At 41.8% G+C, this 25,453-nt stretch overlaps 1 protein-coding gene across 8 annotated transcripts in view; it reads right to left on the minus strand.

Moving 5' to 3' along the window:
- Positions 1-25,453, minus strand: part of LOC126267340 (DNA mismatch repair protein Mlh3-like) — a 127,580-nt gene that overhangs the window by 75,630 nt on the left and 26,497 nt on the right. For 7 of the 8 annotated variants that reach the window (XM_049972460.1, XM_049972459.1, XM_049972455.1 and 4 more), the window contains 2 exons: positions 24,060-24,187; positions 3,072-3,411 (listed from right to left, as the gene is read on the minus strand). In XM_049972460.1, the coding sequence (XP_049828417.1) occupies positions 3,072-3,411; positions 24,060-24,187 (468 nt within the window). Of the gene's footprint in view, positions 1-3,071; positions 3,412-24,059; positions 24,188-25,453 lie in introns of those variants that run through there. The other variant, XM_049972461.1, reaches the window with a different exon arrangement.

Here is a 25,453-nt window from a genome sequence, read left to right on the forward strand (position 1 = left end):
CAGCCACTACCAGAGTTACTATTTAGAATCTTTCAAAAAAAAATTCTGTGGAAGGTCTCCTGGGTACTCTAATTTCTGACAACAGACCACAGTTCCTGTACCAGGCATTTCATGATTTCTGTGCACAGTCAGTCATTCTTCGTGTTCACTCCTCTCCTTTTTACTTCCAGTCTAATGGGGAGGCCAAGCACATGGTTCACACCTTTAAGGCCCAGATGAAAAAATACCTGCAGAACTTTCCCACCAAGGAGGTGTTACTGTTTTTTCTAAAATTTCACTGGTGAACTGCTGCATGGGTGTCAGCCTTGGACACTACTCCAGTTCCTCCACCTGGGTTCTCACCTGCAGTCTTGTTCCATTGTACCGGGCTTTTTTCCAGGAACGGCAATCTGGGCACATGGTTTTGGTCAGTGCCCTCATTGGTTACCAGCAAACATCATGTGTCAGAACGGCTACCGCATCTATACTTTCAAGATGGGATACTGGGAGGTCTGGCGCAATATAATAAGCTCAGAGTCTGGGTTGGCACCATTCCACCCATTTTGGCCACACCACTGTCTTCGCCAGTGACCAAGTTGCTCTGTGCTGCATATCTGTCAGTGTTCCAGCCTCCATTTCTGCCTGTGTCACCACCAGCCAGTGAGTTGATGATGTCACAGCCTCCAGCAGCAGTTCCAGAAGTCCTCCAGCCAGTGGACATACCCCTCATTGGTTCTATGTCCCCTGTGTGGTCTCAGCCTGCAGTGTAGTCACCTCCACCTTCCCGGATGTACATGAAAGTGCATGACAACAAAAGTAAAACCATTCCAGGAGACATGGGCCCACAAACAAAACTGTTAGTGAGATAATTGCAAATATGCTGTTATTAACCACCACTGATTTCAATATCAAATAGTGTGCTAATTAGAATAAATGTATTTCAAGTCAGCTTTTTGCTAACTAAATTTTCTGTGAGTGCTTGGCAGAACATACCAACATAGTAAATTGGAATCACTTCTCTAATATTCTGTTATTTTTGCTTTCAGCTTCTTAGGCAACCAACAGGTAACAACTGAATGTTGCACACACAGATAAAGTGACACACAGTTTACACAGATTTTAGTTAGACAGAAGATACAAAATCTGATAACATATAGAGTGTTTACAAAGGAAAGTATTACATTTTTAAGTCACACAGAAATAATTTTATACTTGTGTGCCTGTAGCTCTCCCTCCAGCTTGTCACTATAAGCAGCTGCTTGACTTGCTTGTGCCTCAAACCAGCTCTGGACGTGTGGTAGTAATTGAATAACCCTTAATAGCTGTGACCTATGTGAAGATTGTTGTGGAATACCTGCATCTCGTCAAGCTTGATGTCTTCCCCAACAGTGATGGCATCAGGATCACTGTCCACCTCAGAAGACCAGCACTATGCTACAGTGTATTATAGTGATTGCACACTGATGTCTAGGCCACCAGATATACCTGATCCGAACCCAATGGAATACAACAAGGATGCTATTGGACACCAGCTCCACACACACACAGACCACCAGCCCATAATTTAAAAGGGATCATGTGAACTGTGGATACACATACCTTCAAGAACCTACCAAGGACTTGTCAAATCCATATCACATGCAACTGCTACTTTATTGCATCTTACATGAATCAACAAGCTATTGGGTTGGTGACTAAGTGCATAGCATTTTTCCATAGTTTTAATAAACACAGTAGATGGAAATAAGAGAGACTTCAGTCATCAGTCATCAATATTATAGTCTCCTTCATGATTTACAACAGTCTGCCAACTCTGAGGTAACCTTTTGGTTCCATGACTGTAGAAATCATGTAGTTTTGAGGCAAAGACCTCATCAAGCCATGTTTGGAGTGCATTTTTACCTGGAAAGGAAGTTCCAAGAAGGTTGTTTGATAGAGAGTGAAGAAAGTGGAAATCTGAGGGTGCAAGCTCAGGTGAATAAGGTGGGTGTGCAATGCTTCCCAACCTAACACTTGTACACTGTTTCCTGTCAGCCCAGCACAATGTGGGAGGCTGTTATTGTGTAGTAGCATCATTACACACAGTCTTCCTTGTTGTTGCTCTTGGGCTGCATCTGTAAGACACCTCAGCTGTTGTCAATAAACATCAGCAGTAGTGGTTACACTTCAGAGAAGCAATTCATACCACACTGCACCATCACTGTTCTGCCACAAATATAACATTACCTCTTAGAAATGCACACAGCTCTTTGTAAGGGGAGTTGCTGCTTTGTTTGGGTTCAACCATACCTTTCTTTTTCTTATGTTAGCATATAAAGTCACCATTTCTTGTCACCAGCAACAATACAGGATATGAATAATTGGCATTGTTCACAACCCAATTGATGGGCACACATATGGCCACCAGCTGATTTTTGTGATTTTGACAGAGCATGTGGTACCTATACATCAAATTTTTGAATCATCCCCACTGCATGCATATGTTGCATGATAGTGGAATGACCACAGTTCATCCCAGTTGGCAGATCTAAGTACACTAATGTGGATCATTGTGGATTAATGTGTAGGTCTTCCTGAATGAGGGAGTCATTAATGTCAAAACGATCATCCTTAAAATGAGTAAACCACTTTCTTGGCATGCTCTGTTCAATGGTATTATCCCCATATATGATGCAAATTTTTCTGGTTGCCTCTGCTGCTGCCACCCCTCTACCGAACTAAAACAGAAGAATATGTCGGAAATGTTTCAATGTTTCCACTTGGCACACCATTTTCTAGCACCCACAGCTCCACTCACCAACTCCAAATGACAATATATAAACTCAAATAGCAAGAGTGAACTGCTAATAAAAATAACAATCGACAAATGAACCCATACCAACTGATATATCAACATGCAAAACAAAAATGCTGCAGACTTATGGTCCAAACTAATAATAAGCAGATGGTCATAATTTTTTGCTTATCAGTGTATTACACATAAATTACAAAAAGAATTAATGCTGGCTGGTACTTAGCCTGTAATATGCATCACCAGTATTCATAAAAGTATGACTAACTTATGTAGGTAGCATAAAAATTGTTGTTGTTACCTGTGGATGCATCAGAGCAATGCACTCAATCTGACGCTTAATTTCCTCAACATCCAATGTATCGTGTGTGCACTTTTGTCTAACAGGTAAATTGTACATAAAATCCTGCACTATGACTGTTGTCCCAGCATCCATATTCTTTAACGTACATGGTGAAATTTTTAATGATACTCCACGCACAAACATTTTGGAATATGCTTGTTTGCTTGTAGCATGCTTTGTGATAATTGACAGGACACCAGAAGCATCTCGGATACTAGCCAGAGCTTCTCCACGAAATCCAAAAAAACGTAAACCATCCTTAAGATCTTCGACTGAATAGCATTTGCTGGTCATATACCTAAAATAAAAATTTTTTAAAAAAATCTTAGAACTGTTTGTGCCTATCTTATTATACATAGGTGAATGTGGCTAAGTAAAGAATGTGTACAGAGAGATAGTTGACCAAGCACCAGATACATCTGTACCTATTAAAATAGTTCATGATGGGAGGAATCTTCCATAGTCTCTGTTACAAAACTTGTAACAAAATAGTGAATATCACACAACAGATGTAAAACAAAACATAAAGAGAGCCAAGTGAAACACATTTGGTTGTCCTAAGGGCACTGCATGAAGCCTTCAACAGTGACCATAGCAGAATCTTACTGAAAGACTCCTCACAAAATCGAAATAAATTCTGGTCATACGTGAAGGCTGTCAGTGGCCCTACTGTTAGCATCTGGACACTCATGTATGACAATGGAATTGAAAGTAAGAGTAGCAAACCAGAAGAAGACATTATGAACTCCATTTTCAATTATTCCTTTACAAAAGAAGTTACAGAAGTAGAGCCCTAGTTTAAATCTCACACCACAGCAAATATGAGCGATATAGATTTTAGTGTCAGCAGTGCAGAGAAACAGCTGAAATCACTTAAACTGAAGAGGGCCTCATGGAATATCTGTAAAACTCTACATCAAATTTCTGACTGAGTATAGCCCCTTGTTTAACCATCCCATAAACCAAAAATTGTTGGAAGAGAAGACAGATCACTCCCACCTATAAGAAGGGTAGCAGAAGTGATCCATATTCATTCAGTATTACTGGCATTCATCTGTTGTAGGATTTTAGAACACATTCTGAGCTCAAGCATAATGAGGAATCTCAAGCAGCCAGAGTGAAAGTTCATAAAGTACCATCATGGAAAAATCATGAATCTGGTAGTGAAAAAGCAAGTATGTACAAAGTGTAAAGATGAAAGAACATGTTTCAAGTTTGCAACCCATTATTGGTAAATTAAAAATAGGTATCCCAAAACTTCAGAAAGAAAAAATTGTGTTGCTCTTGAAGAAAAACTCAACAAATCTTTCGCAACATAGTTTGAATAACTGAAAAAAGTGCATAAAAGTGTCATATAAAAATAACAGACATGAAGTGAAAATTCTGACGACTGTGTAGTGTATGAAAATATAGTGAACAAGAATCATTTTCAAATACTTTCTAATATGGACAGTGCAAAAACTGTGAACAGTGTGGAACCGCGCGGCAAGATCGAAGACGGCAGAAACAAGACAAGCCAGGAACTTATTTCTGCTTGGAAAAATAATCAATGTAACATGACTGTGAACAATAGACATTTTCATTTACTGATTATTAGAAATTATCCTCACATATCGTCACCTCTCACTGACAAAAATAACATCTGGAAAATATGATTCAAAACACCACAGGTACCTCTAATGATTATAGACCAAACAACAGTGAGATTCCCACAACAAGTACATGTGAAATTGATGTTTACGCTGATAGCCATGAGCAAGGAACAGACACTGATCTGCAAAGAATATGTAGACACGAGATCAACAGCAACCAGGCACAAATTTCAAGGCAGCAATTGCAGTCTGTCATGAAAAAGTCTCAGGGCTAAACAGTAGCAATTTTACTGCCTTTCTCGCGAGAACAAACACTGTAGCAAAGAACAATGCAAAAGATTTTGTGCTTTTTCTTTAAATAGAGACTGCAAAAATTCAGAAATATGAATATGATCATTTTTTCTGTACCCGATCACCATAATCTACAGGATTGGTCCTATGTGAATAAGGAAGTTGGAGAAACAAATAAGGCTGTGTGAAATGTATGCAGGGACTTTAAAAATGCAGCACATATTGATGTAAGCACACTACGGAGACAATTTCATACAGCACATGGTTTACATCTCAACAGACTGGGAAAGGCCTTTGTTAGTCATAGTGTGTGTGGGAAAGGCCTCTGTTAGTCATAGTGTGTATGTGTGTGTGTGTGTGTGTGTGTGTGTGTGTGTGTGTGTGTGTGTGTGTAGCTTGCAACATGATGAAACAGTACCAGTAGCGGTCTCTACCAAGATCAAGCTAGTGATGATTAAACAAACTTAGGCAATTACAGTGTGTGTAATTTGGATATGCCACATGCAGATGAGTACTCACTTGAGAAAGAAACCAGTGATAAAATATCTACTCTGCTGCAAGTCAATGTCTACTGTATAAGAAAGAAATTATTAGAACTGGAACATTTTTGTAGGATTAAGGATGTAGATGTGATGTGTGCATCAGAACATTGGCTAACAGAAAATAAAATTCACAGTTTCATTTCTCAAGGATATATTGTTGCTGACATAAAGTGTAGGAAACACAGAAAATGGTGGTGCTGGAATTTACATTAAGCATGGTAAAATTTACGAGTTAAACATTACATCACGTTGTTCAGAGTAACTATTGAGCTTAGTTTTATATGACTACCTGAAGACATTATAATAAACATTACCCTGTTCAGGTTCCAAAATGGAGATATAAATGTATTTTTTGAACAATCTGAATTAGTGACATAAGACTTTTTTGTTTAAAACAAAGCTTGTTATCTGTGGAGATTTTAATATTGAAATGGGAGATTCAAAGCAATGAGACTCCAGAACGTTTTTTTAACATTTTAAGATCTTTAAACTTACAATGAATGAACAGGTGTCATACTGGTAATAAAGCATGACTAGGCAATATTATTGTTAACTTAAATAGAGAAGAATTTGTGGTTAGCCTGGCCAATGAACTATTTGCAGATCATGTCCCATTGTTTTAACACTTCATCTTAAGCAGCCAACTTATTCAAATGACTTTAATGAGGCATGGGTAAGAGGTCAGGCAGAGAAGCACATGATGTTTTTTGTTGACAAGTTAAAGAACGCAACCTGGGCCTCTGTACACATGTGTCAAACAGGAAAAACTGGAGTTGAAAATGATTTTGAAGACTTTCTTAAAAAACATTGGACTTATCATTTTCAAGCTCTCCATTAACATAAATTAGTTCCTCAAACAAATGTAAAAATACAAAAATTTCCAAGGGCAGATGTGGACTCTGACCACAATCTATTGGTTATGAACTGAAGAGTAAAACTGAAGAAACTGCAAAAAGGTGGGAATTTAAGGAGATGGGACCTGGATGAACTGAAAGAACCAGTGGTTGTACAGAGTTTCAGGGAGAGCATAAGGGAACAATTGACAGGAATGGAGGAAAGAAATACAGTAGAAGAAGAATGGGTAGCTTTGAGGAATGAAATAGTGAAGGCAGCAGAGGTTCAAGTAGGTAAAAAGACGAGGCTAGTAGAAATGCTTGGGTAACCAAAGATATAATGAATGTAATTGATGAAAGGAGAAAATACAAAAATGCAGTAAATGATCAGGCAAAAAGGAATACAAACTGTGGTGTCACCGCCAGACACCACACTTTCTAGGTGGTAGCCTTTAAATCGGCCACGGTCTGGTAGAGAGTCGCCACTATCAGTGATTGCAGACCGAGCGCCGACACACGGCAGGTCTAGTGAGACTTCCTAGCACTCGCCCCAGTTGTACAGCCGACTTTGCTAGCAATGGTTCACTGACTTCTACGCTCTCATTTGCCGAGACGATAGTTAGCATAGCCTTCAGCTAAGTTATTTGCTACGACCAGCAAGGCGCCAGTATCTGTACTATTGATATTGTGAATCATGTACCATAAAGAATGACATTCTCCATTAATGGATTAAAGTTAAGTATTCCACCAGCTACGTCAGTTTTTCTCAATTCTAATTCCCTTGTCATGTTCCAGACCTCACGCCAGCCTGCGTCAGCTAAAATGTGTGCATTTCGGCCTCCTTTAATACCAAGTGGTTGGCTCTCCTGCCAGCCACAACATTGGCGACGAGAGTCAAAGTGTTCTTATCTAAATTTCCCTGATTTACTTGTGTAATGGCTTCGCCACAATCTCCAGATATACTGTCCGAATTTTATCGCTTACAGAATCAGCAGACGCAGGCCTTACTGGATGGCCTTGGACAGCTCGTCCAGGGTCAATGTGCAATGCAAAACGATGCGGCAGCAGCCGCTTCACCGCTAACGCAGCCTCGACACGCTGTTGCACCCACTTTTCGACCTTTTGATGCTGCACTGGAAAGCTGGACAGAGTGGTCACGCCAATTTGGATTCCATCTCGCCACCTACAGAATTCAAGGTAAGGAGCGGCAGCCATTTCTGTTGTCTTCTGTCGGCGTGAATACGTACCGTGTGATAGTCAAATTATTACGCCGACGCGACGTAGCAACTCTGTCCTACGAAGAAATTTTGTCTGCCTTAGATGCATATTTCAAAGAATCAGTCAATGTAGTTGCCAAACGGTATACCTTCTTTCGTGTAAAATGTACGGCAGGTCAGACTAATCGGGAGTGGGTTGCAACCTTGCAAGGACTTACTAGGGATTGTGCTTTTGAGTGTCAATGTGACTCCCTTATTCAGATACTATGGTACATGATGCAATTGCACAGAATGTTTCTGATGTTCGTATAAGGGAACAGATTTTGAAACTAGCAAATCCCTCCTTTCAACAAGTGATGGACATATTTCATCGGCAGGACACACTTGACTTTGTTCAGGAATCATTTGAAACTTCGCCGGCCGTGTGTCAGGTTCACCGGCCCGCCGGGTGAGCTCCACGGAGCAGTAAACAGCCCTCACACCCGGCCGCGCCACTGCCGCCAGGCTCTCAGCCACGTGTGCCACGCAGGCAAGCTAATGCAGTGATCAAATCATGCCCGCGATGTGCTACTAAACATTCGCGTGAGAACTACCCGTCACGCAAAGCTATTTGCTTTTATTGCAATAAAAAAGGACATGTTCAGAGTGTTTGCCAGAAAAAGCTTCGATCGGAAGCTCGAACCCGTTCCAGGCCCTTTGTTTCGCGCCGGATTCGGAATCGAACCAAGGATACTAAGGCTCACGAAACTTCGCCCATGGAAATTCATATTGTTCATTCCACTCCGCTCAGTGCCACTCTCTCTAACAGTGACTGTGTTCGTCCCAAAAATAGTGTGCGTCGACATCACCAGAACTCCCGTCAAGTAGCAAGTGATTATGTACCAGTGTCAGTTCACGTTGCATGAGACAGTCGCTCTTGTCATCAGCAGGACAATAAACTTTTTGTAGACTTGGACATTAATGGCAAAGTGAAACCATTCCAGCTCAATACCGGAGCTGCGGTTTCACTGATCAATCAAGACACTTACAAACTGCTGGGCACACCTCCGTTGCGTGCCGCAAATGTTACGTTAAATAGCTACTCCTGTCAATGTATCCCTGTGTTAGAACAGTGCAGCCTTCTTGCAACATACAAAGGACAAACAAAACTTGTGTCATTTTACGTCCTTCATTCTTCTTCTGCAGTGAACTTGTTTGGTTTCGATTTATTTCAGTTGTTTAACTTGTCTATTGTATATCAGGTCCCTGTGCCTTCAGACAGTGTTTCTCATCTATGTGAAGAATTTGCAGACATTTTTGCACCGGGCCTCAGTTGTGCTAAGAACTATAAAGCACATTTGGAAATGAAAGTAAATGTGCAACCGAAATTTTTCAGAGCGCGCAATGTTCCCCACGCATTGCATGATGAGGTCGCAAAAACATTGCACGATTTGGAATCACAAGGTGTAATTGAACATGTGCAGGCTTCTCTCTGGGCATCACCTTAGTAATTTTGCCAAAACCTTCCGGAAAGTTGAGACTTTGTGTGGACTTTAAGGCAACAGTGAATCCACAACTAGTGATTGCAACTTTTCCTTTACCCCGCCCGGAAGATCTTTTTGACAAACTGTGCCCGGGTAAATACTTTTCGAAGTTGGACCTAGCAGATGCGTACTTGCAAATACCGGTGGACAAAGAATCCCAGCGCGTTTTGGTGGTTAACACGCATCTTGGGTTGTATCGATTCCAATGACTGCCATTCAGGTGTGCATCCGCCCCTGCATTGTTTCAGAAATATCTACAAACTGTTTGTGCGTCGGACCCTACTGCAGCAAATTATCTGGACGATATTGTGATCTCCGGAAAGACGGAAGAAGAAAATTTGGCCAATCTCAGAACGTTATTTCAGGTCTTACGACAAAAAGGTCTTCGCTTGCGGAAGGACAAATGTGTGTTTTTTGCTTTGGACTTGCCATACCTGGGACATGTAATCAATGCCCAAGGCATACATCCCAGTCCCACGCACCTTCGTGCCATACAAGACTTGCCTTCGCCGCGGAATTTGAAGCTGCTACAGAGTGTGCTGGGAAAAATTACGTATTACAATAAATATGTGCCGCATGCCTCTTCCATTTCAGCTCCGCTTCATCGCTTATGCCGTAAGGGTGTTCCATTCGTCTGGACGATGGAATGCGAACGCGCCTTTCGCCGGTTGAAATCGGTGTTGCTTTCCAATACTTGCTTTACGCCATTCGATCCCCAGAAGCCCCTTTTGTTGATGGTGGATGCATCGCATTTCGGGATCGGTGCTGTACTTGCGCACAAAGATGGATTGCACGATCGCCCTATTGCCTTTGCATCCAAATTGCTCTCGTCTGCGCAAAGAAATTACTCACAGATCGAGAAAGAAGCATTGGCTCTCGTATTTGGTGTTACAAAGTTTCATGATTTCTTGTATGGTCATCACTATACCATCATCACAGACCACAAACCTTTGACATCGCTTTTTCATCCGACCAAGCCTGTAACTCCACGTACAGCACAGAAATTCATTCGCTGGTCTATTTTCCTCTCGCAGTACAGCTACGATATCTTGTATCAGTCAACTGCTAAGCACGGAAACTGCCGATGCGTTGTCCCGCTTGCCTGTTGCTGCGGATAGGGCATTCGATTACTCCGAACTTGCTTGCATGTTCATTGATGCGGAAACCGATGACGTGGTCAAATCGTTTCCGATTGATTTTCATCGTGTAGCTGCAGCCACAGCTGCCGACCCTGTCCTTGCTCCCATTCTGCGTTTTGTTGCTATGCAATGGCCCTTGTCAAAGTCACGGATCGGGGACCCGTTGGTTCGCCGATTTTTTGCTCACAAGGAGAGACTTTTTGTACGACGTGGTGTTTTGCTGTTGCGTTCTAATAATGATCAGTCCAGGGTCGTAGTACCACGTTTGTTACAGTCCTCTGTCTTACAGCTTCTCCACCAAGGACATTGGGGTATAGTTAGAACGAAACAAATTGCTCGTCAGCACTGTACTCGGTTCGGAATCGATGCCGCGATTACCAATATGTGCTCTTCTTGCATGGTGTGTGACGAACAACAATCAGCACCACTGCGGAAATTCTTTGCATGGCCAAAAGCCACTTCCCCTTGGAAACGATTACACATCGATTTTGCTGGGCCATTCTGGAATGCTCGATGGTTGGTTGTGGTAGATTCATTCAGTAATTTTCCTTTTGTTGTCTGGATGTCTTCCATGACATCATCTGCCACCATCCAAGCGTTGTCTGCTATCTTTTGCATTGATGGTCTTCCACAGACTATTGTTTCCAACAATGCCCACAATTCATGTCCGCAGAATTTCAGTCATTCTGCAAGGCGAATGGTATTCAACATCTGACCGCGCCGTTTTCGCCACAGTCAAACGGTGCCGCTGAACGATTGGTCAGGACTTTCAAGTCACAGATGTTGAAGTTAAAAGAGTCGCATTCTCAGGAGGACGCGTTATTGCTCTTTTTGTCCTCGTATCGCTCTCAGCCCCGAGATGGTCATTCGCCGGCTGAGTTGCTCCACGGTCGTCCTCATCGAACCTTTATGTCTTTGCTACATCCACCACATCAGGTTCCTGTACAGAGGCAGACACCTGCTTTTGCTCCAGGCGACGTTGTCTACTATCGCCACTACCGAGGTTCACGGCGTTGGCTCGAAGGGCGCATTCTTCGCTGCCTCGGACGCGCTATGTATCTGGTTTTGGGGGCCTCTGGTGAGGTGCGTCAGCATCTCAATCAGCTGCATCTCTGTCGTCGCACGGGATCTGCCGCTTGCCGTTTGCTTTCAGCGATGGTGCTGTCCGGTCAGTGCCCCAAGGACCCATCTACTGGCTCGCCTCAGCCCCAGGTGTTACCGACGCTCCCTTCCACTTTGTCCCATGGCGGCGCACCACCACCGCCTGTTCTCCTGCCGGCGACGCCCGCAGTGGACGCGTCGCTGCAACCGCTGGGCACCTCCCTGGGTCACGCGCCGCCGATCGCTTCCCGTGACCAGTTGTCCTCCGACATGGAACTCTTGCCCGCTCCGGACCATATGTCGTCTTCGCCCATCGGGTGCCCTGGCCCGATGGAGGTCGACTCTTCGGCCCCTCCTGTCTCTCTACGGGCGCATACACCGCATGTTGGCGTGCACCCTGGAGCAGGTTTTCAGGCGTTTCCTACCTCCCCGCAGTCCGAATGGCAGGGTACGGGTGGCACAGCCTTGCCTGTTGTTAGGCTCCCCACCTCGTCGCATACGTCAACATGCGGTCCTCCCCACGGCGGAAGGAAGCCTTATGCCACAACCGTACGCCGATTTGCGGGGGAGGAATGTGGTGTCACCGCCAGACACCACACTTGCTAGGTGGTAGCCTTTAAATCGACCACGGTCCGGTAGTATACGTCGGACCCGCATGTCGCCACTATCAGTGATTGCAGACCGAGCACCGACACACGGCAGGTCTAGAGAGACTTCCTACCACTCGCCCCAGTTGTACAGCCGACTTTGCTAATGATGGTTCACTGACTTCTACGCTCTCATTTGCCGAGGCGATAGTTTGCATAGCCTTCAGCTAAGTTATTTGCTACGATCTAGCAAGGCGCCAGTATCCATACTATTGATATTGTGAATCATGTACCATAAAGAGCGATGTTCTCCATTAATGGATTAAAGTTAAGTATTCCACCAGCTACGTCCTTTTTTCTCAATTCTAATTCCCTTGTTATGTTCCAGACCTCACGCCAGCCTGCGTTAGCTAAAACGCGTGCATTTCGGCCTCCTTTAGTACCAAGTGGTTGGCTCTCCTGCCAGCCACAACACAAACGTCTCAAAAATGAGACCGACATGAAGTGCAAAATGGCTAAGCAGGAATGGCTAGAGGACAAATGTAAGGATGTAGAGGCTTATCTCACTAGGGGTAAGATAGATACTGTCTACAGGAAAATCAAAGAGACCTTTGGAGAAAAGAAAACCACTTGCATGAATATCAAGAGCTCAGATGGAAACCCAGTTCTAAGCAAAGAAGGGAATGCAGAAAGGTGGAAGTAGTATATAGAGGGTCTATACAAGGGCAATGTACTTGAAGACAATATTATGGAAATGGAAGAGGATGTAGATGAAGATGAAGATGAAATGGGAGATATGATACTGCGTGAAGAGTTTGACAGAGCACTGAAAGATCCAAGTTGAAACAAGGTCCCTGGAGTAGGCAACATTCCATTAGAACTACTGACAGCCTTGGAAGAGCCAGTCCTGACAAAAGTCTACCATCTGGTGAGCAAGATCTATGAGACAGGCGAAATACCCTCAGACTTCAAGAAGAATATAATAATTCCAATCTCAAAGAAAGCAGGTGTTGACAGATGTGAAAATTATCAAACTATCAGTTTAATAAGTCACAGCTGCAAAATACTAACGCAAATTCTTTACAGGCGAATGGAAAAACTGGTAGAAGCTGATCTCGGGGAAGATCAGTATGAATTCCGTAGAAATGTTGGAACACGTGAGGCAATACTGACCCTACGACGTATCTTAGAAGGAAGATTAAGAAAAGGCAAACCTATGTTTCTAGAGTTTGAAGACTAAGAGAAAGCTTTTGACAACACTGGCTGGAATACTCTTTTTTTTTCAAATTCTGAAGGTGGAAGGGGTAAAATACATGGAGTAAGAGGCTATTTACAATTTGTACAGAAAGCAGATGGCAGTTATAAGAGTCGCGGGGCATGAAAGGGAAGCAGTGGTTGGGAAGGGAGTGAGACAGGGTTGTAGCCTCTCGCCGATGCTATTCAATCTGTATATTGAGCAAGCAGTAAAGGAAACAAAAGAAAAGTTCAGAGTAGGTATTAAAATCCACGGAGAAGAAATAAAAACTTTGAGGTTCACCGATGACATTGTAATTCTGTCAGAGACAGCAAAGAATTTGGAAGAGCAGTTGAACGGAATGGACAGTGTCTTGGGAAACGAGGATATAAGATGAACATCAACAAAAGCAAAACGAGGATAATGGAATGTAGTAGAATTAAGTCTGGTGATGCTGAGGGAATTAGATTAGGAAATGAGACACTTAAAGTAGTAAAGGATTTTTGCTATTTGGGGAGCAAAATAACTGACGATGGTCGAAGTAGAGAAGAAATAAAATGTAGACTGGCAATGGCAAGGAAAGCGTTTCTGAAGAAGAGGAATTTGTTAACATTGAGTATAGATTTAAATGTTAGGAAGTCGTTTCTGAAAGTACTTGTATAGAGTGTAGCCATGTATGGACGTGAAACATGGACAATAAATAGTTCGGACAAGAAGAGAATAGAAGCTTTCAAAATGTGGTACTACAGAAGAATGCTGAAGATTGGTTGGGTAGATCACATAACTAATGAGGAGGTACTGAATAGAATTGGGGAGAAGAGGAATTTGTCGCACAACTTGACTAGAAGACGGGATCGGCTGTTAGGACACATTCTGAGACATCAAGGGATCACCAATTTAGTATTGGAGGGCAGTGTGGAGGGTAAAAATCAAGAGATGAATACATTAAGCAGATTCAGAAGGATGTAGGCTGCAGTAGGTACTGGGAGATGAAGAAGCTTGCACAGGATAGAGTAGCGTGGAGAGCTGCATCAAACCAGTCTCAGGACTGAAGACCACAGCAACAGCAGCAACAACAACAACAACAACAACAACAACCTGGTACACAAGAGAACTAGCAAAAATTGTGAAAATGTTCTCATATGGTATTGAGTACATAAAACTGAGGATAACTGAGGGACTGAAGAGAGGGATTTGGATTACATTGTTTACCTCACAAGTAAAAAGTATTACAAAGCCAACCTCATACAAGCTAAAGAAGCAGCATGTAAAATGTACCTTGAAGGTAATCCAAATAAATTTAAGGCATCATGGGAAGTTATCAGACAAGATGATTCTTCTGGCCTGGTAAGTCAAACTTGGCTTGATCCACGAAAAATGAATTAATACTTTGTCACATCAGTCAGGGAACTCAGAAACAACATTAAGATCACACACACATCTGCACGGGATCTACTTGGTACCTCGTAGTCTGAAAGGACTTTGTTTCATTGGGAGAAACGCATGTCTGGTGACATCTGTAAAACTTTTTCCAAATTATCTGATTCCAAAAGTATGGACTGCTAGAGGAAGTCTAATTATGTTGTTAAACTAAGAGTTCACTTGATAGGTAAGCCACTAAGTTTCATGTTCAATACATGTTTAGAGTTTGGGATTTTTCCAAATTCACTCAAAAGCTCCAAAGTTATCCCCATATTCAAAAACGGTGATAAACAACTCCCTCCAGAACTACCGACCAGTTTCTATTGTGCCAATATTTAAAAAAATATTTTAATCACTTATGTACATTCAATTAACAAATTATTTTGAAAAGCATGACCCCCTTAGCAACAGTCAGTCCTGATTTCAGCCAGGTACTGCAGCTGTTCTTGAAACTGTTGATCAGACTTTAACAGCTTTTGAGAATAAGAAGACAGTGCCACTTGTATAGGTGATCCAAGAAAAGCATTTGACTGCATTCCTTTTAACATATTGCTAACAAAATTAGAGTATTACGGTACACAAAAATCTACATTAGCAGTAATTTCTTCCTATCTGAAGAACAGAAGGCAGTTTGTCTCAATTAGAAATAGACACTCTCCCTTAATAAAAATTGGAATCGCAATCCACAGGGTTCTGGCCTTGTCCCCTTCTTTTGTAATGTGGGTCTCAATAACTTGCCCCATTATGTATCACAGCTGAGGAAACAACCTCACTTACTTCATAACATGACAGCCCAACTCTTGAAAAAATTAGGCTATGCAATAAACTCTTGACTCTGCATTAAACTGGTTTGTAGCCAATAAATTTGTTTGTAATCCAGACAAAACCCAAAAGCTTGTTAGGACTGTCCAAGAATGTACATAATAAATATGTCAAATTCTGATGACAAACTCTGTTATGAAGAATGTAACAACGAAGCCTGTAAGAAAATTTTACAAGTGTCCTAGCTCATGTGGAAACTGAAACATATGTCAGCAATGTACCTTTGTATGACCTATTATATCATATGGCCTGCTCATTGTGGGGACATTCTCCTCATATCAGTATCATACAAAAAAGTCCTTGTAATATGAAAGGTTGGTCCTAAAGAGCACTGCTGCCCTCTTTTTATGAGCTTCGACACTAACAGTGGTGAATTTGTACATCTATGAGTCTGCACTCTTTATCCAGAAAAACAGTAAAAAAATCAGGGAAACAATTCACAATTGTGGCACTAGAAATAAGGAAAAGATTAAGTTCCCAAGGCAAAGGCTAGCAATAACAGGAAATTCCCATAAAGTGAATATCCTCAAAGTTTGTAACAAGTTTCCTCTAGCTGCTAGGTGCTTGCCATTTAAAAAATTCAAATTTAAATTGTATGACCGGCTAAGAAAAAAAATCAATGTTACAATATAAAATAGTTTTCTGATATGGACAATGTTGATATCAGTATTTAAGATTATATTTGTATACAAGATACTTGATTTGTACACATAATACAAATATTGATTTTAATAATTTGGTTGCAACTGTAATTTGCTATCGCTGGAAAAGCCTAGTCCACTGTAAGTGGTCAATGGCAATAAAGAATCTGAATGAATCTCCTCCTTGTCAACCAGCATTTGTTTCAGTACTACACCTATTGTCATTAATCACTGTACAATCATATGAGGTAAGAATGAAATTTTTGACTGGATTAAAGATTTCTTGACAGAAAAGACACATGATTGTGTTGGACACGGTGTCATCAACAAATGCAGAAGAAAATTTTGGCATGTTTCTTGGAAGTATGTTCGAATCCTTACTGTTCATCTTGTATATTAAAGACCTGGCAGACAATATTAATAATAACTTCAGACTTTTTGCAGATGATGCACTGTAGTTATATTTAATGCAATAGATGTAGGAAAAAGCTGCACATATGTTCAGTATGCTCTTAACAAAATTTCAAAGTGGTGCAAAGATTGGTGACTTGATTGAAATATTAAGGAATGTAAAATTGAGCATTTCACAAAATGCAAAAATATAGTATGTGTAGGTATAATGTCAAAGAGACACAGTTGCAATCTGTCAATCCAAATGCCCGGGTGTAAAAATTTGTGTGAATATGAAATGGAGTGATTACATATGTTCAGTCATAGGAGGAGCAGGTAGCAGACTTTGGTTCACTGGTAAGCTCCTGGGAAAATGCTGTTAAGTCTTAGACAGAGACTGCTTATGAAACACTATAAGAGCTTTCCTAGAATTTTGCTCAAGTATGTGGAACCAAATACGTCCGACAGGGAATACTGAATATATCCAAAGAAGACTGCAAAAATGAAGACATATTTGTTTGCCCTATGGGAGAGAGTCATGAAATTGCTGAAAAACCAGAACTGAAGGATGCTCAAGACAGATACCATTATTCCAACAAAGTCAACTTACTAAGTTTCAAGATCAGAATTAAGTGAGAAAACTAAAGATATTCTTCACTCACATAGTGACCATGATGACAAGATTAGACTAATTACCATATACACAGAGACTACACAGAGACATTAAGTAATCAGTCTCCCTGTACTCCATATGCAAAAGGAATAGAAGAAACCATAATATGTAATACCATAGGAAGTATCCTCTGCAATGCAGTTTAAAGCGGTTTCCAGAGCATGTGTGTAGATGTAATGTAGATTTCTGGGCACCCTGTATGAGACATGCAAAAGCAGATTTTAGACTGGTGGTCTGCCAGGTGTGGTGGACTAAGAAAGTTGATGTTAAAACTATCAATAAATTGTTAAACCCGCACCATATCAGATATAACATACAGGATCACTGAAATCCCTGGGCAAGCAGGACAGAGTGGATGAGGTTATATTTTTGGAAAGGGGCCAAAATAAGTTACTGTTAGTTGCACTCAACATATAAACTTTATTTGTTAAAACACACAATCACACAAGCAAGAATCAAAAACTCTCAAGGTTTTAATGAAAGACCTCCTTTGATTTAATTTAGATCGGCTGAAGGCCACATCGAAAATCCAAGGCACAAGGCCTAAGCAAGGAATTGAGGTACAGGACTTCTTCTGGAGGTTTCACTTCTTTAGAAGAAATTTTTTTTATCTTCAATATAAACAGGCTGAAAGCCTTAGCTTAAATTTTTCCCATAGAACTCGGCTGAAGGCCACACATTAATCAAGAACAGTGTTACGGCTTATGGCCGAGACAAAGATTTTCAATGTTTAGTCTAAATAGGCTGAAACTCTGCAGAAGACCGCATACAAAATAGAAAATATTTCCTATGGCTTAAGGCCTACACAAAATTTTTCAACTTTTAATTTGCAAAGGCTGAAAACTCGGCTGAAGGCAACATACCAACCTGAACAAATTTATGGCTTAAGGCCTAGACACAAGGAATTTTCAATTTTAATTTTGAAAGGCTGAAACTCTACTGAAGAAACTTTTTTTTTTTTTTAGCCTTGTAATTTTAATAAGCTGAAACTCAGCTGAAGGCCACACAGCATACTTAAGACTGAAAAGGAAATCACTACGTAAAACACAAGGAGTGGCACTCAGAAGGTTCCAAGGGTCGGCCTGGGAAGGTAACACTAACATACGTTTAGGTGAGACAGGCAGCCAGACCAGCAACCTCTTAATTGGAAGGCAACCCAACTGAAGGCCAGCCGACGAACCAACCAACAAGATCAGTTCTGCTCCGCCCAACCAGCAAAATGACAACCAGACATCAATAGCACCACGTTCTGGATACTGGTACCCAATCCAGCCAAGTCAGAATAAACTGCCAAAACTACCAACAACACCTCAGCTGTCGAACTGCATGCCATGCTGGACAGCATCAACATGACAAGGAAAATACACTGCCGAAAACTAAGCCAACAACCAGGACATGTAAGTGGAATGTCAATGGCCAAAAGGCAGAAGATACCGCTGGTGCACTTCATTAATGAAGGAATGAATTAAGTTAAACACCATACAGGAAGATGGCTGCAATTCTAGCGGACTTCAATGCACACACATTGTTGCTCGTGGGAATCTCCCAGAAAGGCATCAAACAAAGAGATGTGATAGCAGTTGAGGCTTAATAGTAGGTTAAGTGAGCACTCAGCTTTAGTGTCCCGGATCGGTGGGTGACGAACTTCGTAACCTTCACAAGAAGTGCCTTACAACTCCAACCGTGCTTGCACGCCACCAGCGGCTCTGGCCGACTACGCACCACACAAACTTCCTTGCTGCTCTGCCCCAACCTACTGCCACACGCAGCACACCCAGAAAATATATCAGCAGTACTAGTATCAATACACACTGCTGCGGATACTCACGGAGAGAAGACAGCAATGTTATGGAGGTAACCAAAGAAGAATAAGACACCACTGGACTGTAACCAATGATAAAAAACAAGGCAACACATGAGTCAGCCACGGCTCAACCTCCCCCCCCCCCCCTCAAACATGATGCCTGGGGGGGGGGGGGGTGACTCAACCATGAGACTAACTGAATTTAATCTGGCTAAGGTGATCCCAGTACTGCTTACCGGAGCAGTTATCCTTAACCAGCAGAGTTACCGGGCCTAAAATGTGCACATTGGTTCAAGGCCCCAGAAAATGAGGAGTAAATTTACTCAGATTTCCGACATGCACCTGTCCACTGGGGAAATTACGGACTCAGACCTGATCTCTTGGCCTCCCTGTAAAGGTTCTCCGATTATGATTGTAATGTTCAGCTTGTTTATTATGGGCCCTGAGTATATTACATCTGGCACGGTTCCTGTTTTCCTTGATGACCTGAGGAGTAATATCTGCCGGAACTAGGTCTTGAATTCCCCACAAGTTTGAAAGAGGGGAATTAACAGGATATGAAAGGATCAAAGAGGCGAGAGTAGCTCTCAAGGCTTCATGATTGGCAGTATTAAAAGCAAAACTAAGCCAAGGAAGACTGGAGTCCCACTTGCTAGGCATTTTCTGATGATAAATAATCAAAGCAGATTTAAGATTTTGGTTAACCCTCTCTGCAAAGGATTCCTGCAGATAATACAGTGTAGTCGTGATATGCTTGACACCGTTCTGAAAACAGAACGCCTTGAAAGGAGCTGAAAGGAAGGCCGGCGCATTATTACAAACAATTTGCTGAGGTGGGCCAAAAACACTGAAAACATTAGTTAAATGAGAAATAGTGGTGGTAGCAGTGATGTTACAGCTTGGAAGGAGCCAAGTGAACCTGGCGAACGCATCAATAATAACTAGCACGTATTGGTGACCTTTCTTAGTACGAGGTAAGGGTCCTAGATAATCGATATAGAGTTTGTGCATAGAGCAGGACTCGTGCTCAGAGCTCAACAAACCCTGTTGAAGAGCATTTTTGGGCTTGGCTACATTACACAACTGACATTGGGATACCATCTCTCTGACATCCCGGTTCATGGAGGGCCAAGTCAAATGCTCCTTGATTTTTTGCATAGTCTTTTATGTTCTTAAGTGGTCACCCACCAACAAATCATGAAAATAACGTAAAACTGGGTGCTTCAGAGCTACTGGCAAACAGATCTTGAACTGATTCACATGCCCCACCCTTTTACACAGAATGTCACTCTTAATAATATACTCATCTGACAGTTCCCCAGCAAAAAGGCGTTGCTTAATCGGCCCCCAAATAGGGTCCTGATCCTGATGCTGAGCAACATCATCAAACAAAACAGGAATTTCACCCAACATGATACAACTAAGACTGCCTCCATCTGTCTCCTGGGTTACCTCACTTGGTGTAGATTCAGCGAACATCAGGCAGAGGACATCTGCAAGGACATTTTCAGTGCCTCTTACATGTTTAAACTTCAAATTGAAATGCAGAAATGTGTACCGCCCATCTGGCAATACGGCCAGTTTTATGCAGCCTAGCCCGCACCCAGCTCAAAGCCTTATTGTCGGTTTCTAAATGAAATACCCAATGCTCAAGGTAGAAGTGGTACTTCTCCAATGCAAACAAAACTACCAATGCCTCGCACTTGAAGACGGCATACTTACGTTTGGCACCAGTTAACCGAAGAGATGCGTAAGCTAATGTCTGCCTCTGACCTTTGAACTCCTGAAGGAGGACAGCTGAAATACCAGCATTAGATGCTTCAGTTTGGACAATAAAGCTTTTATTAAAGTCTAGTACTCTGAGAACCAGAGGATTTGCTATAGCTGCCTTAATATGCTCAAATGCGACCTCCTGGGCAGGTCCCCATTCAAAAGCACTCCCTTCCAATGCAATTCATTCAATTGCACCACCAACTGAGCAAAATTAGCTACAAAACAGCTAAAATAGTTCGGCCATGCCTATAAACCCAGCAATTCCGCATTTAACAGTAGGCAGAGGCAAAGCCCGTAAGGCCTTAGTTCGCTCTTGGTTGATGCGAATACTCTGACCTGAGACTAAGTGACCTAAGAAGGACACCTGTTGCCTGGATAATGTTATCTTACTGGGTTTCATAGTGAGCCCGGCTCCCTGTAACCTCAAAAGAACTTGCTGGATATGATCCAAATGGTCCTGAAATGAAAGGCTAAACATGACTAAGTCGTCCAATTAATTATATACACACACTAATTTCAAGTTCCCATTTATCCAGCAAATGAGTAAGAACACCCGCACTGGTTGTCAAACCAAAGGGAACTCTGCTAAACTCAAACAGATTCCAATCAGTACAAAATGGGGTAACATGTTTACATTCTTCAGCTAATGGAATCTGATAATAAGCTTGGTTCAAATCAAGAACAGTAAACCAATTAGCACTGGCAAACCAGGTAAAAGAGGTATGCAGATCAGGCAAAGGCACAGATTTGAGGACAACCTTAGAGTTCAAGCGCCAGTAGTCAACCAAAGGTCTGAAATTATGCCACTAATCCTTAGTAACAAGGAATATGAGGGAAGCATAGGAACGAGGAATATGAGGGAAGCATAATCAGATGGAGAAGGCCTAATAACTCCTTGTTGGAGCATTTGTGATATTTTAGCCTTCAGTATCTTCACCTTAGGTGGTGAGAGGCGATATGGGGACTGCCTGACAGCAATATCATCAGATAGATATGGTAATTAAGAAAATTAGTGACACACAAGTTATCACTAAGAAGCTCAGGAAAACTCTGTAACAAATTCCATAATTGTGAAGCCTGATGCGGTGAGAGACGGGTAAGATCAAACTCATTAGCCACAGCCTCAACAGCCAATGTGTCTGCATTTTGATGCACAATATGTTTAGCACACTCACAGAAACCAAACTTCTCCACAGGAGAGAACTTAAAGAAAAAGGTGTACCCAGAATAATCCATGACTAACCCCGTGTTATTGATGAAATCACATCCCAAAATTAGATCAACCGGCAGCTCCTTGACAAAGGCTAATGACAAGGGCCAGGAAAAATCCCCCACTGATATACTCCCTCAGACCCAACCATGTGGATGAAACACCTGGCCATTGCCCACCTGACATCTCTGCACCGGAGAAGGGACCGAGCGAAGTTTCGTAAGATGACCAAATTCCAAAAACCATTTGAAGCTCAATAATGAAAAGGAGCTACCAGAATTCAAAAGAATACAAATCGATTCACCACCTGCTCGAGAACAAACATAAGGCAAGGGCAGTGATGAAGGAGCGACAACGCGGGTACGCCAGGGTCTAAAGGCTCAATCCTGAGGTCGCTGCCCAGCCCAGCGTCATTTATTGGCTCTGGGTGTGTGAGGCAGTGGCACGGAGCTCTTCCTAAGTTGAAGGCTGATTATGGAAGACAAAGTGCGACTTATCCAAGACACGCTTTCCCCTAAGATCAATAGACACCAACTCTTGTTCAGGCAAATCGATTGACCAGGCCAAGGAGGCCGTCTGAACTCTATCCACATACTGATGCTCTTTATCCCACTGCATTTCCTAAATGTAATGACACTCAAGCTGTTTTTGAACTTTGGTGGTCAATCTCTAGCTAATGACAAGCTCCCTCAATTGTAGTAAGAAGAACCCTTCTGCCATGGCTCGGGCGAGGGGGTTCTGCAGCTCTCCTCTAGCTAACAGGTACAACAGTGACAAAATTACTTGGGGCGGAACATGAAAGACAGCACCATGTTGTTCAAGGCAAACCAACAATCATAATAATTTCTTTACCTGTTCAAGCTACTCCAAGACTAATTTAGTAATATCATGAAAGAAATACACCAGAGGATTAGGCAACTTGGCAAACATTGCGTCTAACGTCACAGAGGATGTAACAGTACCACGCCCGAGCTGGCTCTCACCCCCTCCCTGATACAGCAAGTCCCGCTCTTCTATCCTCTTTCCATCCAACTCTAAACACGTAAGGTTAAACTGCAAAGCACAAACCAAAGATCCCAATTCAATGGTTAATTTTTTATAAAGATCTTCCAAAGCTAACATGCCAAATCCACTATCCGATTAGTTAAATGCATTAACTGTGCCCGCACCCTATCCAATTGACTGTCACTAGGTTAAATGCCTTCCAAAACACAAATAGTGTCCTCAAGTCTGCTTACAGCCTTAAACAAAAATTCAATGGCAGCTCCTGTCTCACCCAACACCACCGACATGACGTCAACCAGATGAAGAATGGCAGCACGCAAACAGGCCACTAAATCCGGAACACTGCCCTCGATAAGTTGGTGCCTTATTGCCAACTTGTCAACAAGATGGTCCTTCCTGAGCAGGCCGGACAGACAGTACTCGCCCGACTGCTGGCGACACACATGTCCTCCCCCCATTAGGATGTGGTCCCAAGAGTGCACGACCACATCAAGGACCGGGCTCAGCGAGTTAGTTGAATGGACCGCGATATTCAAGTAGTGCAATTTGTGTGTGTGTGTGTGTGTGTGTGTGTGTGTGTGTGTTTGTGTGTGTGTTGTTTCACAGTGACTGGTTTTAGTATTGGTTGAGACATTGGGGAATTGTCTTCGCAGATCCATGTGTATCTTGTGTGGTTTTAATGTCCAGTTATTGAAATGCTGTCTGTGTTCTGGTGCCGGGAGTTCGGGGTTTCGGACAGAGCAGTGAGGAGGAAGCTGAACATTAATAAGTTATTATTACTATTATTAAATCTACATATGTGAGTTTGCAATTCATATCTACCACCTTTTACACATTACAATTTCTTCTATGACAAAAATCGAACAATGGAAAATCCAGGATGAAACAATATTGTGAAAAGGAAAATTACCACTCATCTCATAGCGGAGATGCTAATTTGCAGATAGCCACAACAAAAAGACTGTCACAAAGGCCGAGATCTAATTTGTGACAGTCTTTTTATTGTGCCTATCTGTGACTCAGCATCTCCGCTATATGGTGACAACTTTTCTTTTCACAATTTCTTCTATGGAATTGATGTATGTTTGTGTTTTCTTACAAAAACATCAGATTTGAAAAGTAACTAAAGAAATGGCTGCAGTCTTACCTCCCACAAATAAGCTCTAACTGATCTTGAGTCATTCCACATCCATCATCCTCCACGCGAATTTTAAAATATTTAAGATCAACATATACAGCAACAGAAGTTGCCCCAGCATCAATAGAATTCAGCACCTAGAAATATTGTAATAATTTTGAGCGGCTATAAGAGGAACAGTCATGGCAGTCATTATACACTACAATTGATTCTGTAATTACATATTTGCAAAAGGTCTAAGATATTACTGTACGAGACAAAAAAATATGTAGAGTTGTGTGGTATTGTTTTAGATGATTTGCCTTCCACAAAAATTCACTTCATGTTGCTTCATTGTGTACATCATGTACTTGCAGTCTGTTTTAAACATAAATCTTCTTGTATTAGTTAAGTGGTGATTTAAATTATTTTCATCATATCAAACTAAATAAATAGAGAGAACCATTTTAAAAAATCAGAAAGAATGCATAATGTGTGAGCAGCTTCAAAATGGATGAAATCCCTTCAATGGTGCTACAGTCTTATGTTAGGTAAAAAATTAAACTGTAAGCTGCTTGTCCATTTGCTGTTACATGTGCAGGAACACTGAAATGGCAAATGCTGTGATAACTGATCACAAAACTGAGAAATCAACTAAAGTCATTCAACAATGGGAAAACATTTGGAGTGAGTGATATACCTGTGAGACTCTACAGACATTATGTGAACTAACTTACTCCCTCTCTAGCAGCACCTTATGGTAGGTCACTGGGAAAATGAAGTAAATCAAATGATTGGAAAAAAATAGCAGATCATTCTGATTTTCAAGAAGGGTAACTGGACATACGTACATTATTATAGGCCTATATGGAAAGACAGAGCAACCAAATAACTATGAGGGTTGTTTTTTAAGTAAGGGCCATTTTTATTTTTAAAAAAGATACAAATACTTATGTAAGAAAAACTTCTATTTTCTGATTCTACACACTTTTACCTATTTTTCTACATAATTGCCTTGTTTATTTAAGCACTTGTCATACTGTACAACTAAGTTTTTAATTCCCTCTTCAAAGAATTCGGCCGCCTGCTCCTACAGCCAAGAGTTCACAGCCGCTTTCACTTCATCGTCGGCATTGAAGCGCTGCCTGCCAAGATGGTGTTTCAGGTAGCGGAAAAGGTGAAAATCGCTGGGAGCAAGGTCGGGGCTGTATGGTGCATGGTCCAAAACTTCCCAGCCAAAAGAGTCAATCAAATCCCGAGTCTTTTGAGAGGTGTGAGGCCTAGCGTTATCGTGCAGGAGCAAAACTCCTTTTGTCAGCATGCCGCGCCTTTTGTTTTGAATTGCTCTGCGGAGCTTCTTTAGAGTTGCACAGCAGGCATCTGAGTTGATTGTCGTTCCTCATGGCATAAAGTCCATTAGCAAA

Source organism: Schistocerca gregaria, chromosome 4, assembly GCF_023897955.1.
Source record: "Schistocerca gregaria isolate iqSchGreg1 chromosome 4, iqSchGreg1.2, whole genome shotgun sequence".
Taxonomy (NCBI): Eukaryota; Metazoa; Arthropoda; class Insecta; order Orthoptera; family Acrididae; genus Schistocerca; species Schistocerca gregaria.